This window comes from Lynx rufus, unplaced genomic scaffold (assembly GCF_022079265.1).
Source record: "Lynx rufus isolate CCGP_SWC_20201006 ecotype Redwood Valley unplaced genomic scaffold, mLynRuf1.p SCAF_10, whole genome shotgun sequence".
Classification (NCBI taxonomy): Eukaryota; Metazoa; Chordata; class Mammalia; order Carnivora; family Felidae; genus Lynx; species Lynx rufus.
In genome coordinates this window covers 83937518-83954968 of record NW_025814824.1, presented here as the reverse complement: position 1 = coordinate 83954968, position 17451 = coordinate 83937518, and the positions used below count along the sequence as shown (strand labels likewise).

Here is a 17451-nt window from a genome sequence, read left to right as displayed (position 1 = left end):
TGTACTCAGAGTGGAGAAGGCGTGAACTGGCATTTGTTCAACAGTCCCTTAGACATTTGTTAGAAATCTCACCTCATCAAGTCCTGTCGTGATCCAGGGTGGGAGGAGGAATTATGCTCACTGTGCAATTAACGTCATTGAGGCTCCACGTATAAGTAATTCGTCTGAGTTCCACAGTTAGTTCCAGGTGGTGCTGGTCTGACTTCATGCATCCAGCCCTTCCTCTGTGTCATTGTCAGCAGCTTCCTGAAAGTCGTGCTGTCAAACCACTGGTGGTGCTGATCGTTCCAGCGAGATTAGCAAAACAAGGACTTAACTTGTCGTAAGGACCCCATCTGTTTATGTCGGAGACCACATGCAGAGATGAGAAACAGTCTGCTGGATTGTTACCCTTTCCCTTCTGAGAACTTGGTTCTTTAATCAGATTCTTTAATCAGACGTTGCCCCCTTCACTCCCTGCACGTAACTGGATGCAGAGAGTTTCTGCCACTTTCTTACAGGCCTCCAGCCTCCTCTGGCCCCGTTCGTAAGAGCCCTTAGATGATGGATCATTGCAGTACTTGCCCAACTTGGTCACGACACAAAGATCTTGTGGATCTTTTGGCAGAGACCTTCTCTGAGAACACCCAAAGCTGTGGGTCTGCATTAAGTAAGCTTTCAGTAATAGTCTCTGCTAAGTTAGGTGCTAATGATGTAGTGCTGTATCATGGGAAACGTGTACTTTGGTGGCAGATATTTTTTCATGCATTCCTTCAGCAAACAGTGGAGTACCTGTGGGCTCTAGTGTAGGTGCTGGCATGTGGCATTGAGCAAAACAGGCAAAATTTCCCTCCAGTGGCGCTTGTAACTAGAAAATGAACAACTGATAAATAGTCGTAAGTGCAGTGGAGAAAGTAAAGCAAGTGTGAAGGACAAAGAGGAGAGAGGAGAGGGCTCTAAGGTGGAGGTTAGGGAGGGCTCCCGTGATATTTGAGCAAAAGCTCTGAGTCATGAGAAGGGGCCAGCAATGTGAATGTTTGGGAAGGAAATATTCCAGAAGAAATAGCAAATAGAGGGGACAAAACAGAAGAGACTCCTAAATATGGAGAACAAACTGAGGGTTATGGGAGGGGTTGTGGGAGGGGGGATGGGCTAACTGGTAAAGGGCACTAAGGAATCTACTTCTGAAATCATTGTTGCACTATATGCTAAGTAATTTGGATGTAAATTTTAAAAAATTAAAAATTAAAAAAAAAGAAAGAAATAGCAAATAGAAAAGCTCTGAGGCAGGGACGCCTGGGTGGCTCAGTTGGTTGGGTGTCCGATTTTGGCTCAGGTCATGATCTCACGGTTCATGGGTTTGAGCCCTGCATCGGGCTCTGTGCTGACAGCTCAGAGCCTGGAGCCTGCTTCAGATTCTGTGTCTCCCTCTCTCTCTGCCCCTCCCCTACTTGCACTCTGTCTCACTCTCTGTCTCTCTCAAAAATAAACATTAAAAAAAATTAAAAAACAAAAGAAAAACTTTGAGGCAGAAAAAACACTTACTTCAGAAAACAGCACCAAGGCCAGTGTGGCTGCTGCTCAATGGGCTCAGGGAGAAGAGGAGAGGAGCCAGGCAAGCAGACTTTGGGAGTTTTAAGCAAAGAAGTGATGGGAGAAGTCTTAAAATCATTATTCTGGTTCTTTGTGGAGCATGTTCTGGAAAGGAGGCAAGTACAGAAGCAGGAAGTCCTGTTCAGAGGCTCAGATATTACATTGTTTATCATGTTTAAAGGAATAAAAGACAAAATCACAAATTTCAGCAGAGATTTGGAAACTGTACTAAATGGAAGCAGTTTTAAAAGGGAAACAAATTAGAGTGTGGGAGCTGGAAAGTGTAGAGCTGAGACCCCAGTGCAGTAGGCACCCTAAAGGCATAAGGAAACTTTTGAGGGTAATGAGTATTTTCACGGTTGTTATTGTGGTGATGGTTTCACCATAAGCCATCACATTCCACACTTAAAATATGTGCAGCATAGTGTCAGTTATACTTCAGGAAAGTTGTTTTAAAAAATAATATGTTAAACAACAGATTAGCACTCATAAGAGAATTAGTGAGACAGAAGAAAAGGCAGAATGAAATACAGAAAAAACATGAAAAAAGACAGGATGCTGCAAGGTGTTTGATCACCTGTCAGTGGGGGCCCAGAAGGGAATGCAAATGTGAGGTCGAAGCAATTATTGAAGCAACAGTAGCTGAGAATTTTCCAAATAGCTGAAAGCTGTCAGTTCACAGGTACAGGTGTGAGAATTCTTACAAATCCAAATGGGATAAATGTTATTTTTCCTTTTTCTTTATTTTTTTTTTGGTTTTTTTTTTTTCTCTGTTTTTTTGAGAGAGAGACAGACAGAATGCAGGCTGAGGAGGGGCAGAGGAAGAAGGAGACACAGGATCTGAAGCAGGCTCCAGGCTCTGAGCTGTCAGCACAGAGCCCAACGCAGGGCTCGAACTCATGAACCTGGGCCCAAGTCGGGTGCTCAACTGACTAAGCCACCCAGGCACCCCTAAGTTTATTTTTTTTTAGTAATCTCTACACCTGATGTAGGGCTCAAATTCATGACCCCCCAAGATCAAGAGTCACATACTCTTCCAACTGAGCCAGGCAGGCTCTCCCAAGATAAGTTTTGAAGTCTGTACCCAGACACAGTATGGTAGTAGAACTATAAAAACCAATAAAACAGAAACGAGGAGTGGAAACCAATTGACAATAAATTTCATATTAAAAAAACAAAAAAAAACACCCAGAAACGAGGAATTAGTCACCAACAGATTTGCCCTAAAGGAAGTGCTAGAGAGCATCATTCAGGTGGAGGAAGATTCTAGATAGGAGGACAGAAGATAAAAGGCAATAAGAAAGAATAAAGGTACACAAAAAGAACCAGAAGATCTGTCCTACAGTGTGTCCATCACGGTCCAGTCAGGATAAAGGAACCAGACCCATTTATTGAAGTGAGAATTCGTGATCTCATGTAAAGTTTTTAGTCCAGCGCTGAAACAGGCAAAAGATACTGTGAAGGTAGCCACTGCAGAAACAGCTACAACTAAGGGAACAAAGCAAAGAAGGTTGAATTATTAAACTTAGGAATTAAGACAAAGGGCCCCACAGGTCTGGCACTTGGGCCTCTGAGCAGGGGACGCTGTTGAGCGGGTGCTGGTGTGCTGGGGGACAGGGCAGCCAGTGAAATCAGCCCCGGGGGCTGGGGAACCTGCAGAGCGGATGCAGATGTGGCTGCGGGAAGAAATTGCCTTCTTGCCACCGCCAGGGCAGTGCAGACTGCTCGCAGAAGCGGACAGGAAGGAGCAAGGCTTTTGCTGTGTTCTCCTGCTTTCCAGTCTGCCTCGAGCTCCTCCTGTTGGCAGAGGCTCACATGGAACCAGCTGGACGAGCAGAAATGTCATTTGCAGAGCCTCAGACCAGATGTAGAATCGTGGCAAAGCAGAGGATGAAAGGGGCAGTGGGGCCGATAGGCGGGAATAAAAACTGGCGCACACAGGCTGTTTAGAAGTGTGGTTAATTTTCAAATGTTTGCGGAATGTTCTCGATCTTGGATTTCTAGTTTAATACTATTATGATCAGATCATACACTAAATGATTTCAGCCCTTTGATGTTTACTGAGGTTTGTTTTATGGCCCAGCCTGTCATACAGAGTCTATTTTGGTAAATGTTTCAGTGCGCTGCTGCTGTGAGGGGAAAGCATTCTGTAAATGCTAATTAGATCAAGTTGGGTGATGGTGTTGTCCAAATCTTTTATGTTTTCTGATGTTTCTTTTTTGTCTCCTTGTTCCATCAGTTAGTAAGAGTGATGTGTTAAATCTTCAACTGTGATCACAGATTTGTCTCTCTCTTTAATCCTGCCGGTTGTCAGTCTTTGCCTCAAGTGTTTTGAAGCACTATTTTTAGGTGCATACCTATTTAGACTGCTGTCAGGGAACACACTCCCAGGTGCAGGGAGCTGCCACACGTGGGTAGCCTGGTGGCTCCTGCGGCCAACCCGGACTGTGCCGGGCAACCTCGAATCCCACAGTCCTGGGTTGCATGCGGCTCTGGCGGTAGCAGACTTCAGAGCCACATAGACCCCGTTCTGTGTGCCAGCCTAGCCCCTCACCGGCTGACTCTTGAGGGAGTCTAGTTTCCCTTTTTTCAAAACTGAAGATAATAACCCTTGACCTCGAGAGGATTGCCCCGAGGCTCGAGCGTGACCGTGGATAAAAAGTATCCCATGCAGTTCCTGGCATGGAGGTGCTTTGAGTCTCTGGTTCCTGCCCTGACCTGCTTTCCTGCCTCGCGCTCTGTCTGCTGGCCGTCCTCTTAGACACCAGCAGTCCGAGCTCTTCTAAACCTCCCCGGAAAAGCCTTCTGCCACCTGCCGCTTGGACTCACAGGGCCACGTTTCCGTAGCTGCTTCTCCTGTATCAACACTGCCTCCCCCGATGAGGGGTATTGTCTGGCGCAGCGCGGGCTCCTGCCTTTTGAATTCAGACGCTAGGTTTCCTCATCTCTACTAGAGTTGGACTCAAAGAAAGGTCAATTCTGACAACTCCACAGTAGGAGCCAGAATTCCCCTGGCCAGGAGGCTGGCATCTCCTTCCATCAACTCACTTGTACGGACACAAATTGAAAGGTGTCATAGGGGAGTTGAGTAGCTCCCAGAACCAGAAAGACTTGTCCGACTGGAACTTGGGGGTGGGGGGCGCCTCAGGTCTCTTTCCTTCCTGCATCATGCTGTTTCTTGCCCTGTCAGTTACCCAGACGCTTGGCCTTGCTTTTCCCCACGATACAGATGGCGGCCTTCAAATCGGGTGGTCATCACAGCAGCAGCTCCAAGCTGGTGACATGCCAGCTTAGGAAAGAGGGCTTCTCCTTGGCTTATCAAAAAGGCTTCTGATGTAAGAAGGGATTCCGATTGGTCCATCTTAGGTGACAGAGCCACCCCTTGAACAAATCAATTTGGCCAGGGGGCTGCAGTACTTCAGTTGGCCAGGCCTGAGTCCCATGCTTCTCCTTGTAGCCGCAACATGGGCAGCCCTCCAGAACTGCAGGGTGGAAGTGGGGAATAGCAGTGATGAGGCTCTTATCCCCCAAAACGGTGTGATCTGGGGTAGACACAAACCACAGATGTCCCTGACCAGAATGTAGGCACCTGAGAAGTCTAGGGGTTGATCGGTGAGCATGGCATCCGTCTCCGGGAAGAGGACCGATGTGTCTGTCTGTCAGGAGGTGGTTCCTGTGCTGTGGGCCAGGCCAGGGAGGCAGCCCGGCTCCATGCAGAAAATTTTCTGGGTGGTACAGTCTAACATCCAGAGGCTTGGCTCTAAGCTCAGATGCTGGCTTCAGACCTGGCAATGCCACTTACTAGCTGTGGGACCAGAGCATTTTTCTCTTATAAAATGGATAATTTTGATGAGTCTGTGGCATTTTGCCCTGCCCTATTTAATTCAGTAATTGCTGATTATTTTTCCCATAATTGGGTTGTTCCGGTCCACTAGTCCATTCACATGGCCTGAGAATCTTCCTTCCTATTCTGTGTTGATTTCATCAGACCAGCTCTTCTCTTGGAGTTCTGGGTCCCCTAACCGTGGCCCGAGGACTGGCTGGTGTGCCCATGGGATCCCCGAGCCTCGGCGGTTTGCCCTTGTGCGGAGAGGTTGGTGGGTCGTACACCAGGACAGCTCTCAGAGGCATACAGACGGCACCGCAGCGAGAGGGCAGTCCAGGGCCCTCGGGCAGCAGGAAGAAAATCTGTAGGATGGAGGATGGCATTCCCCCAGTGGGCGGCACATAACGTGCAGTGAAACACCCGTGAGAGGCGTTTGGGGGCTCAGTGTCCCACCCATTTTCTGGATTGTAGGAAGAGTGGAGCCAAAGAGAAATTGTGAGTGTCGCAATGGCTCAAGCCCTGGAGGAGGTGCGGAAGCAGAGGGAAGAGTTCCAGCAACAGGTAGGCCCCGTTTGACCCTGAGGCACGGGCCAAAGGGTGGTGTGTTCCAGCCTCGGGCAGGACCAGCCTGCCTCCCCGTGTGTCCCCCTCCAGGGGCTGGACACAGGTGTCAGGGATGCCAGGAACTGTGTGATTGATGACCCTGAGGTCTCTAGGAAGGTGGGAGAAAAACATCATAAAGAAATCCTCACCCCACGGGATGGCCTTTTTGGATGTCTGATGGCCGGTTACTGTTGTAAACCTTACCTGGGGAAAAGCCCGCATCCAGGTGCCTCCTGGGCTCTGACTCTGTGAGGGGCATCGCTGCCCACAGGCCCCGGAGAACGCAGTACAGCTGAGCCCTCAGCGAGAAGGGTGGGCAAAGCTTCCTTTCAAGACAGACTCAGCATCGGGCCCCAGACCTTGTAGGGAATGGACTCTAGGCCTTCGGTGAGTCCTAAACATAAATTCCAGTCTCAGTTGCATCTGCAAAACTTTAGGATAATTACACCTTTCAGATCATAATGAGGTCATGTGTATCAAATCCTAGGCATGTCACAGGTACTCAGGACACGGAAGTCATGGTTATGACAGCTTGGGGAAGGCTGGGCAGAACAACCACATCTATGGTAGGCCCGCTAGTGGTAGGCTGGGGGGTGGGGGGCGGGCGGCCTGTGCAGGGCCCTGGCCCCAGAATTGTGCTATGTCCGTAGGAGTAGAGGGTAGCCTATGGTTTGTTCGAGGCTATAGACTTCAGGGAGGGATTCCTGGGGGACCCTGGGTAGCGGAAAAGTGGAGATTTCTTTTGGGGGAGATGCAGTTACTGCTGCCGGCCTTCTCTTATGTTGGCTTTTCTGTCCAGGCTGCTAACCTCACAGCTGTAGTAGATGAGAAGGAACAGAGTCTGCAGGAAAAAGCTGAAGTGATTCTCCAGAAAGAGCAGGAAATTTTCCAACTGAAGAAAGGTGAGGAGTCCGCCCCTGCCGAGCCCTCTCACCTGCTCCCACCCAGTACCCCTGCCCTGAAGTGGCCAGCAGGAGTCACTGGTGCTCCCCTCTGCCCGGCCTAGGTCACGACTCTGCCCTGTTGCAAATGCACCAGCTTCAGAGCGAGCTGGAAGCCCTGCAGAGCCTCAGGGCGGAGGAGTCCGAGGCTGCCGCGGGGTTCGACGACGTGCTGAGACTGGCCGTCCCGGAGCAGGGGTTGACACGCTCAGTTCCCGAGCCTCACGTAAGTCCCCATCTGAGCCACGGGCCAGTGTGACGGCAGCAGGACAGGGCTGCCTGCCGTAGTTTGCCAGTAGGAGGCGGTGGGAAGAGGGGAGGAGAGCTGGCGCTCACTAGCTGCGGGATGTTGGGCAGGTCACCTCCCTTTCTTTAAAGTAGGGGTGCCTACCTGACTAGGAGCTTGTGGGTATTGAGGAGCCCGTCGGATGTGGCGCCACGTGTCCGTGTTCAGTAGAGCCCTTTCCTTCCAAGCACGCTCGCTGCACGGAAAGCTGCCTGTCCCCCTGGAAGGCGCTGGACAGGATCTCTACAGCCCAGGTTTGGTTCCTGGCCAGCTAGCTGCCTGTTCCGGCACATCAGCCCGCACCTTTGGAACCAGTCTGGGCCCCTTTCCCCATGGACCTGTGGCTTAGCTTGACCATTGCCTTGTCCATCCTGTAGGCGGCCTCGAGGGCCACGCAGGACCCCGCGTACCAGCTTCCGGCTGCAGAGGGAATCCCAAATGGTGAGGTGGGGGCTGTGGACCTAGGGCAGCTGCAGAAGGAAAAACAGGACTTGGAGCAGCAACTCGTGGAGAAAAACAAGGTGAGAGTGCGCTTTACCTCAGCTGTTGATCTCCCCGCCCTCTCCCTGTTCTGGGCCTAAAACCGTTCGGTCCCTTGTCCGAGAGTTTGGCTGATGCCCCCGGGCCCCTCTTGGGAGAGATCTTACCTCTTCACCAGAAGGGCTTCTTCCTGGACTTCCACCTGTGCAGTCTTCCTTTCACACCTCCCCCACGCTTGAGATAATGTCCAGAGTATTTGCGCTCAGGCAGTAGTGAGGCCAGATGTCACAGGTGCTGCTGTCACCAGCTGGGTCATATTGGACCCATCACCTTACCTCTCACTTCCTTTCTATGGCTGTGAAATGACCCAGTGACGCCTGTCTTCTAGCGGTTTTACTGGCAGGGGAGGGCATTGGGGTATGAAATGAAAGTTTGTTAGCTGTCCTGTGAAATTTCGTGTATTTGGTAGAGGCTTAATAAATGTCCCGATTCAACCACTCCTCAGGCCCCTGCACATGCAAGTGCAGGGTCTCCTTTGATCCTGGTTTCCAAGTGCGCTGGGAAGTTAAGGGTGCTGGCTGGTCACTGCTCTGGCCTCCAAAGTGTGATTGTGGGTGTGTATTTTTTTAAATCTATAACAAAAGGAAAAAATGCTCATTCTCGCTTACACATGTGCATTTAATCTTACTGTGAAATGTAAACTACAGAAAAGCGCACAAACTCCCTGTGCCCAGGACCCAGCCCTCAGACCTCCTCTCTAAGTGGCATTCACTCCCTCAGAGTCCTGCCTCTACTGCCCACTTTGGGCGCCCACATCCTTATCTCAAGGCCAGACGGCTCCCTGGAGCTCTAGATTGTCTCTGTCTCCGTGGCAGTGTCTACAAGGCATCTGCGTAAACTGTCCAAAACCCAACTTCACATTCACCATGCTGCCTAATGGGGGCTGCTCTTGTCTCAGTAAACGTAAACGTAGTAAAAATCTCAGTATCATTCTCAACGCCCTTGTTTCTTACACAAGCAACATCCAAACCATTAACAAATCCTTCTGGCTCTCCCTTCAGACTATATACCCCAATGGGCTGCATCTCATCCCCACCACTGCTGCCACCGTAGGTGGGGTTACCATTTCTTCCCTGCAGGCTGGTGTTGGGCTTCTAATGGTTTCCCTGTCACCACCTCTGTACCAGCCCTCTGATGACTTCCCCTGTCTCTGTAAATATAAGCCACATCCTTGCAGTGGCCCACAAAGCCCTGTGTGGTTTGGCCCCTTAGTACCTTTGTACTGCACCCCCTCTTAGCCACATTGGCCTTGCCTTTCTGTGACTGTCAAGCACCCTCCCGCCGCAGGACCTTTGTACTTGCTGAGCCTTCTGTCTGGAATATCCTTCCTATAATCCCCTCACTTCCTTTGTGATGTCATTTTGTTAAGGAGGGCCCCCCTCCACCTCCCCACCCCCCCTCCCCACTATGCTTGGCAGCCCTCACCATCACCACCAGAACGTCCTGTCCCCTAACCAGGCCTCTTAATACCTTCTTATGTAATGTACGGTCACTGACATTTTCTCCTCCTGAGAGCAGATATTTTTCATTTTTTTCTTTCTTTTTTTTTTATTTTTTATTTTTTAATTTTTTTTATTATTTTTTTTTCAACGTTTATTTATTTTTTTTTGGGACAGAGAGAGACAGAGCATGAACAGGGGAGGGGCAGAAAGAGAGGGAGACACAGAATCGGAAACAGGCTCCAGGCTCTGAGCCATCAGCCCAGAGCCTGACGCGGGGCTCGAACTCCCGGACCGCGAGATCGTGACCTGGCTGAAGTCGGACGCTTAACCAACTGCGCCACCCAGGCGCCCCACTTTTTTTTTTTTTTTAAATGTTTATTTGTTGGGGTGCCTGGGTGGCTCAGTCGGTTGAGCATCCGACTTTGGCTCAGGTCACAATTTCACGACTCATGAGTTTGGGCCTCATGTCAGGCTCTGTGCTGACAGCTCAGAGCCTGGAGCCCCCTTGGATTCTGTTTCCACCTCTCTCTGCCCCTCCCCCACTCATGCTCTGTCTCTCTCAAATAGAAGTAAACATTTAAAAAAATTAAACTTAATGTTTATTTATTTTGAGAGAAAGCAAGAGACAAAGAGAACAAGCACACGGGGGAGGGGGAGAGAGAATCCAAGCGGGCTCTGTGCTCATTGCGGAGTCTGACGTGGGACTTGATCTCACAATCATGAGATCATGACCTGAGCAGAGATTAAGAGTTGGATGCTTAACCAACTGAACCACCCACGTGCCCCTGAGCATTTTTCTTCTTTTGCTTCTTGCTTTTCCCCAGCCTCTAGGACAGCGTCTGCCTGTAGTAGGGATTTAATCAGTATTTGTTAGATGAGTTAATCAGTGAACCAAAATCCTAGAAAATCAGGTAAAATTTAAAATACATAAAATAGTAAATGTACTTTTGGGTGAATGCCAGCCTCGTGGTCAGCCAAGAGAATACAGATTGAAACAACACATTATCATTTATAAAATGGGATGTGTTGGAGGCCATTTAATGTGCTTGACGGGAGCTGGGTCTGTGGCAGAGCCATCTCAGTCCTGCGGAGAGACTGGACACATGTTGGAGAAAGGGAAGCTGCTATTACTGCCGTGTTCAAAAATGGAGGCTCAGCGCCGCCCTAAGGCATGGGCCATCCCCTCGAGTTACTGTCACACTAGAAGTTAAAATTAAGGGGGCACCTAGTTGGCTCAGTAGGTGGTGCACACGACTCTTGCTCTCAGGGTCATGAGTTCAAGCCCCACGTTGGGCACAGAGCCTACTTAAAAAAAAGAAGTTAGGGAAACCGTGGAAAGCTATGAAAACTGTGATAAATGAAAAACACACACTATTCACAATTCCAGCTACTCGGTGCAAGATCAGTGACTCAGACCTGAAGGTCACGGGAAAGACTAAGTTTGTGAGACTTTGGAGAAATGTTTAATGTTTTTTCCTGTATTGCTCATTATACAGTAAATTTTTTCATTGGGAAAACAGAGGTTAGCCTTTTTAGTGATTAACAGTGTGTGTAATAAATTACACTTAAAGCTCAATACTAATTAAACTAAAAATAAAATAAAATAGAGAAGTACAGAAAAACCATGACCGTTTACACTGTTCCACATAAGCATTGAAAATGGTATTTCCGGAGCAGTGGTGAGGGATCATAGCACGTAAATCTCATTCTGAAGGACAAGTCTGCTGTACAGAGGTGTTTCCAGACGCAGGCACCTGAAGCAGTCCTGAGGGCTGAGCCCGTGGGGAGGCCGGGGCAGCCCTGGGGCACGAGCGCTCCACAGAGGGTATGTGACGGCTTCAGTGGCCCTTGTGGGGCCTGGAGAGCATGTGCGTGCAGAGCAGCGAGAAGGAGGGAAGAGGGCCCCGGGCGGGAGGCACACAGGTGTGACAACACGAGCCCCTCAGGAGACGGGACAGTGTCTTATAACAGGTGTATAGGGTCCCAAGGGGGTGGCTGGCTGTTCTGTTGTCCTTGGCACCTTAAAGATGGTGGAATGTGCATGTAACAGATGGCTTTTTGCGGGGGGTGGGTTTTGTCTCAGACCATAAAGCAGATGCAGCAGAGGATGCTGGAACTCAAAAAGACTCTCCAGAAGGAACTGGTAAGTTCCCCTCTTCTCCCCACTGCCTGTGCCCTTCCTGGCTCTCTGGCCCTCCCGGGTTCCCTCACCGCTTGACAATGCTCTCCCCCCACCGGTTGATTGCGAGAGGTCCCTGGGAAGCCAGATGTTGGCTGGTGGGACGGTAGCCCTGCCAGCTCGAACCTGTCTCTGAAAAGTAACTGTGTGACTCGGGGCACGTGTGGTTCTTCTCCAAGCCCGTCTGTGGGCTGAGAAGTCAGCGACCTGTGCACCAGGTGAGCAGCAGAGCGCCAGGCCCAGACAGGAGAGCGGCACCTCTGCCCAGTTTGGGGTGCTCGCTGCCCCACAGACATCCTGACACCGGGACGGGGATCGTCCAAACTTCCCCAGACAACCCCCTCCTTCCTCTCGGGCCGCCCCGTCTGCCGGGGCGGGGCGGGGGGGTGGCTGAGCCTTCTTCAGGCACTTCCTTCCCAGCGGGGGCCCTTTCACCCGACTGTGGTGCAGGTGAGGCCAAGGAACGGCGGGTGAGCACAGCTCAAGCCGGGTGACTCTTCCGGGTGATTTTCCGACCTGTCTTGAGGGGTTTGGCACAGCATCTTTCCATTGGGTTTTTAGAAAATCAGACCCGACAGTGAGCTCTTTGAGGTCCGAGAGAAGCCTGGCCCCGAGATGCCCAACATGGCTCCTTCCGTCACGAATAATGCTGACCTGACTGATGCCCGCGAGATCAACTTTGAGTACCTTAAACACGTGGTTTTAAAATTCATGTCCTGTCGAGAGTCTGAGGTAAAGGGTTTCTGAGTTGCCTTTTGGGTCCTGAGCGTCTGGTTCCTTTGTCCAAGCCTCGTGTGGCTTCCCACCAAGTACATTGCTTTCTTCCTCTCCCGCGTTCCCATTTGGCCACCAGTGTGGACACGTAACGGTTATTTCTCCAGCTGGCACTGACCTGCTGACGTTGCAGCCGGCAGGTGGGGGCCAAGAAGGGAGTCCGCTCCGGGGAGGCCGCGCGGGTTGGAGGCTGAGGCTGCCGTCCGGGAACGGTGTGCCCCGCACTCCCGCATCCTGCTGAAGGGCAGGGTGGCTGCCGTGGATGTCCTGGGGATCTTGCCGGTTCCCAGAGGAAAAGATGGAGGGGAGAAAAGTCTGTCGCTGTCGTCAGACCCGAGGAAGCCCAACGTCCCCCTCCACGTGGTCCTTGCTAACCCGTGGGGAGCACACACCGGGAAGAGACCCAGGGAGTGCTCCAGTTAAGCCCCCTGATCCTCCCCCACCGTCCACCACCCCAGGGCCCACGGCAGCGAAACTCAACTTTGTTTCAGGCTTTCCACCTTATAAAAGCTGTGTCAGTGTTGCTGAACTTCTCACAAGAGGAAGAGAACATGCTCAAAGAAACCCTGGAGTATAAGGTAGGGTTCCCTGGCCTGCTGTCTGGTTCTTAGGAACTAGCTAGTAATCCCAGCACTGGCGGGTGAGCCCGTCCACAGCTGCATCATCCGCCGAGAAAGTGCTACGGGATAGTGGACTCCTGTTGGGCCGTATTTACTGAGGACGTGCTTTGTGCACACGTGTCTACGCGGTACCCACCGACAGGCCTTATGTTTCCACCGCGCTTTCACTGATGTCATTAACGTCAACAGCCCCAGGTCTGGCCCAACGTCCAGATTTCTTTTTTTTTTTTTTAATTTTTTTTTTTTTTAACGTTTATTTATTTTTGAGACAGAGAGAGACAAAGCATGAACGGGGGAGGGGCAGAGAGAGAGGGAGACACAGAATCGGAAACAAGCTCCAGGCTCTGAGCCATCAGCCCAGAGCCTGACGTGGGGCTCGAACTCACGGACCGCGAGATCGTGACCTGGCTGAAGTCAGACGCCCAACCGACTGCGCCACCCAGGCGCCCCCAGATTTTTTTTTTAAATAAAATATTCAGGGGCGCCTGGGTGGCACAGTCGGTTAAGTGTCCGACTCTTGATCTTGGCTCAGGTCATGACCTCACAGTTCGTGAGTTCAAGCCCCACATCAGGCTCTGCACTGACAGTGTGGAGCCTGCTTGGGATTCCGTCTCTCCTTCTCTCTGCCCCTCCTTCACTGTGCACACTCGCTCGCATGCTCGCTCGCTCGCTCTCAAAGAAAGAGAAAGAAAGAAAAAGAAAAAAGAAAGGAAGGAAGGGAGGGAGGGAGGAAGAAAAAGAGAAGAAAGAAACCTGGGTGGCTCAGTCGGTTGAGTGTCCAACTTCGGCTCGGGTCATGGTCTCACGGTTTGTGGGTTTGAGCACCATGTCGGGCTCTGTGCTGACAGCTCAGAGCCTGGAGCCTGCTTCGGAGTCTGTGTCTCCCTCTCTCTGCCCCCCACCCCTGCTCTTACTCTGTCTCTCTCAAAAAACAAATAATAAACACCAAAAAAGTTTACAAACTAAAAAATAAAATATTCAGAATTGATAGAACAAAGAAATATTTTCTGGAAGAATTAGGTACAATTCCACTACCTTGTTCTTGTCAACTCTGTTTCCTCCTGCTTCCCTCCCATACTCAGAATGGGCTCGGGGCCCCGTAGACGGGTTGCCACGTCCAGCATCTTCGCTGGGTGCTTGCGGGACAGGGAGGGGGCGCTTTCAGCTTCCTCTGCGCCTAGTCCCGATGCTCAGAAGCCCTCTCTGCTTCCAACGCAGATGTCGTGGTTTGGGTCCAAGCCAGCTCCCAAGGGCAGCATCCGGCCGTCCATCTCCAACCCTCGGATCCCGTGGTCCTAGGTGGAAATCCGGCAGATGGATCTCCATGCGATGACACTTTTTCTGTGAAAAGAACACTGACACACCAGTCTGGGTGGGTTTTTAATCACTGTAACCGCAGTATTTTGTACAAGCGTCAGAGCATTGTTTACAAGACTTAAGGCCCCCTTCCCGACAGACTGATCTGAAGCTCAGGAGGTGGCTGATCCTGTGTCATTGTGCTCACCAAACGGGAGGGTCCTGGCACTACCCGCGTTTCCACAGTGCTGCTACATTCCCAGCTCTGGCCAGCACCCGTCTGCACCTGAACCCTCTAACTGTTCACGTTAGCACTTGAAGCTGAAGCCGGCGGCATCGGGCAGAGAGGAGGCACCGGCCCACCACGGAGTGCTGACGCTGGACGGAAAGACAGCCCTTTGAAATGGTGCCCGGCAGGCCAGACCCACCTGCTTCTGCCACAGACAGCCAGCTCGTTGGGGGTGGCTTTTAAAAATTCCCCTTCCCCGTCAGCATGTTTGGGTTCAGATGAGTTAGACGAGGCTTTTTAACCCTTCCTCTCAAGAAAACATTATTTCACCCTGTTTGTCAGACCACCCAGAACTTCAGACGTGTACATCTTTAAGGTACTCTGGGGCCAGTGTGGATTAATGAATATGCAACTTTCTGACAGTATCTCATTTTCCTGAAGAAAACTAGCAGATATATTAAAAAAAAAAAAAAAATCCTTAGCACCAAATACACTCAATTGCCTTTTTAATGAATGTACTTGTCTTGGATAGGTTGCTGGTAAACCATTTTAAACTATTTTTTATAGCTAAGATTCTTCGCTATTATAAACATGTCTCTGTATTATAAAATCCATTTAACTGGTGTTCTTAAAGGCAAATCAGAGCATCAAGAGGAAATTATTTCTAAAATTGGGATTCCTTTCCCTTTTTTAATTTCACCGCAGCATTCTGTGGTCTCTGCTTCCCTCTGAAGCAGTGGTGGTATTTCATTTGCTTTGCTCTTAATTCTGTGTTGTAAGACGGAGCAAATGCTAATCACACGTTCGCTACGGTTAAGGACAGCCTGGACAGTCTGCTCCGGTTAAGGACAGCCTGGACAGTCTGCTCCGTTCGGAGGAAGCAGCAGCCGCCCCCGCCCCCCGCCCCCCTCCCGGTTCTTGACCAAAACATGGGAAGCGGTCTGCCTTGTACGTGGAGCTACCGTCTCTCTCCCTAACGCTGCCCCTGTATACTTAGGATGACACTACACCCATATATGGCATCCAGACGGCCCCAGACGGCTACAGTACTTGATGGCGTGCAGATGGCTCGGGTAGGGACCTTTAAAAACTCTATGGAATCTAAAGAGAAACTGTTGATTTCGTTTGACAAAAGTTTTACCGGCTAAATAAAATAAGTTAATAACTGGAGCTCCTAAAATTTATTGTCAGTTATTCAGTGTTTCTCAAAAATGCTTAGGGTTATAATCTATAATATCTATCTCACGGCGAAACACGGATTTGCAGAGTTAACCTAGTACGTTTCCACAGACCTGGAAGTACCAAGCAAGGGCAGCGTCACCCTCATCCCAGCCAGGCTGTCTGCCACCCACTGGCCCATTCTCCAGTTACCTACCTCCTCCCGTGGCTCCTCCCTGCAGATGGCTTTCCCTCGTGGAGAATATATTTTCCACTTACCTGGTGGGGACACACAATAGGAATGCCTTCCGTTCTGTAATTTGGAGAACAGGTACCTTTTCTTAGCTTTTCCAGGAGACTCCCCAAGATTGGGTGGTCCAGGGCTCACCAGACGGCTACCACACGGCGGCGGGAGCCCCGTCCCACTCTGCCGTGGCCTCTCCAGCCCTTGAGCTGGTCTCACGCTGCCCCAGCCACGTCCCCGGCAGCTTTAGGTGTAGTTGTGGGACCCATCACTCGGCCTATACTTGCCTCGGGAGGATTCATTCTGATTAGGCTTTCCTCCTGCATGTTGAATTTCCTTCAGCTTTAAGAGGAAGAGTGGAGTAAATATTCTAAGTGATTTAATGCACTTTTACTTGTATAAAAAGTTCTGTGATAGACAGTATGTATAGCCCTTTATATGAGCATTGGATTTGGATTTCTCTCCGGTTGTAAATAGGAACTGTATTATCTAAGACTGCTGTAGAAAATTCATTTGTGGTGTCACTTTTTGATTAAAGCTCTTTAATCCAGATGCAACTACAGTGGGTTTTACTTGATAGTCTAATGAAATTTAGTACATCGTGTCTCATATTTAATACTTCAAGGCGAACTTCAAAGACTACAGTACAGAGCTTCCAGGTGGGAGCACAGAGATGTGGGGAGAGTGGCTTCCGTGTTGGTGAGCACAGAGATGTGGGGAGAATGGCACGCTCAGAGAGCATGGAAGCTCCATGCCCTTTCCCAAGTTCCCTATGCATCTCTTCCATCTGGCTGTTTCTGAGTATATCCTTTTATGCTAAACCAGTAACCTAGTAAGTAAAAAAGGGAAGGGGACTGCGGGGGCGGGGGGATGGCTATAGAGCCTTTCTTTCAGAATCTCCCCAGATTAGGTTTAAGTATATGTAATGAAACCTGAAGCCTAGTCCTACCTCCCAGAACAGTGGAGCTTCTGCAGAGGAATTGAAAGGATTGTGTCACTTTGGTCAATGTCTATCGACGAGGCCCACAGGACCAGGAAGAGCTTCAGAAATCTCAACGGGGTCCTTTAATAGAATGCAGACTGCAGTTACACGTGCTAAAAAGGCCAGAAAGACATCTTTGCTCTTCAAAGAAGCTGGCTGTTAGTGGTTATAGGGAACAAAATGTTCCTTTTGTATAGACTGATTGCTACCTGTTTCTGGCTTTTAATCCTTTAAAAGAACTTGTTTAATGGGGCGCCTGGGTGGCTCAGTTAGGCATCTGACTTCAGCTCAGGTCATGATCTCACAGTTTGTGAGTTGAAGCCCCACATCTGGCTCTCTGCTGTCAGCACAGAGCCCACTTCAGATCCTGTCTCCTCTCTTTGTCCCTCCACTGCTCGCTCGCTCTCTCAAAACAAAACAAAAAGGATAAAAGCAAAAAAACTTGTTTAAGAGTGTTCCTGCCACACAGCCCTAGTCAGAGTCAGGAGATGGTGACCGGGCCTTTCTGGGGCGCGCTCCCAAAAGATTCCAAGTGCAGTCACACAAACTAAAGACTTTGGAAGCCTAGACCAATTATTGAATGTTCGGCACTTTATTAAATTAAATAAGCTCCAAAATTACATACAAATCAAAAGGAGTAAAACCAATAAATAGTTATTCGGCAAAATCTCTCTCCATAGCAGCCAGCAGTGCCGAGCCCAGGCCTGAGGTCCTGCTGTGGCAAGAGGGCTGGACTGCCATGCTCACTCCCTGGGGACA

The 17451-nt window shown here is 50.1% G+C and overlaps 1 protein-coding gene across 2 annotated transcripts in view; it reads left to right on the top strand.

The window, feature by feature from the left end:
- GOLGA1 (golgin A1) overlaps positions 1-16267 on the top strand; it is a 49396-nt gene extending 33129 nt beyond the window's left edge. Inside the window, exons 16-24 of one of the 2 annotated variants that reach the window (XR_006960300.1) lie at positions 5870-5959; positions 6801-6903; positions 7008-7168; positions 7606-7749; positions 11294-11353; positions 11951-12121; positions 12655-12741; positions 14002-14155; positions 14240-16267. Coding sequence is in view for 1 of the 2 variants with exons in the window: in XM_047069393.1 (XP_046925349.1) it covers positions 5870-5959; positions 6801-6903; positions 7008-7168; positions 7606-7749; positions 11294-11353; positions 11951-12121; positions 12655-12741; positions 14002-14082 (897 nt within the window). In the remaining variant the exon portion in view is untranslated. Of the gene's footprint in view, positions 1-5869; positions 5960-6800; positions 6904-7007; positions 7169-7605; positions 7750-11293; positions 11354-11950; positions 12122-12654; positions 12742-14001 lie in introns of both variants that reach the window. The other variant, XM_047069393.1, reaches the window with a different exon arrangement.
- The last annotated feature ends 1184 nt before the right edge of the window (positions 16268-17451 follow it).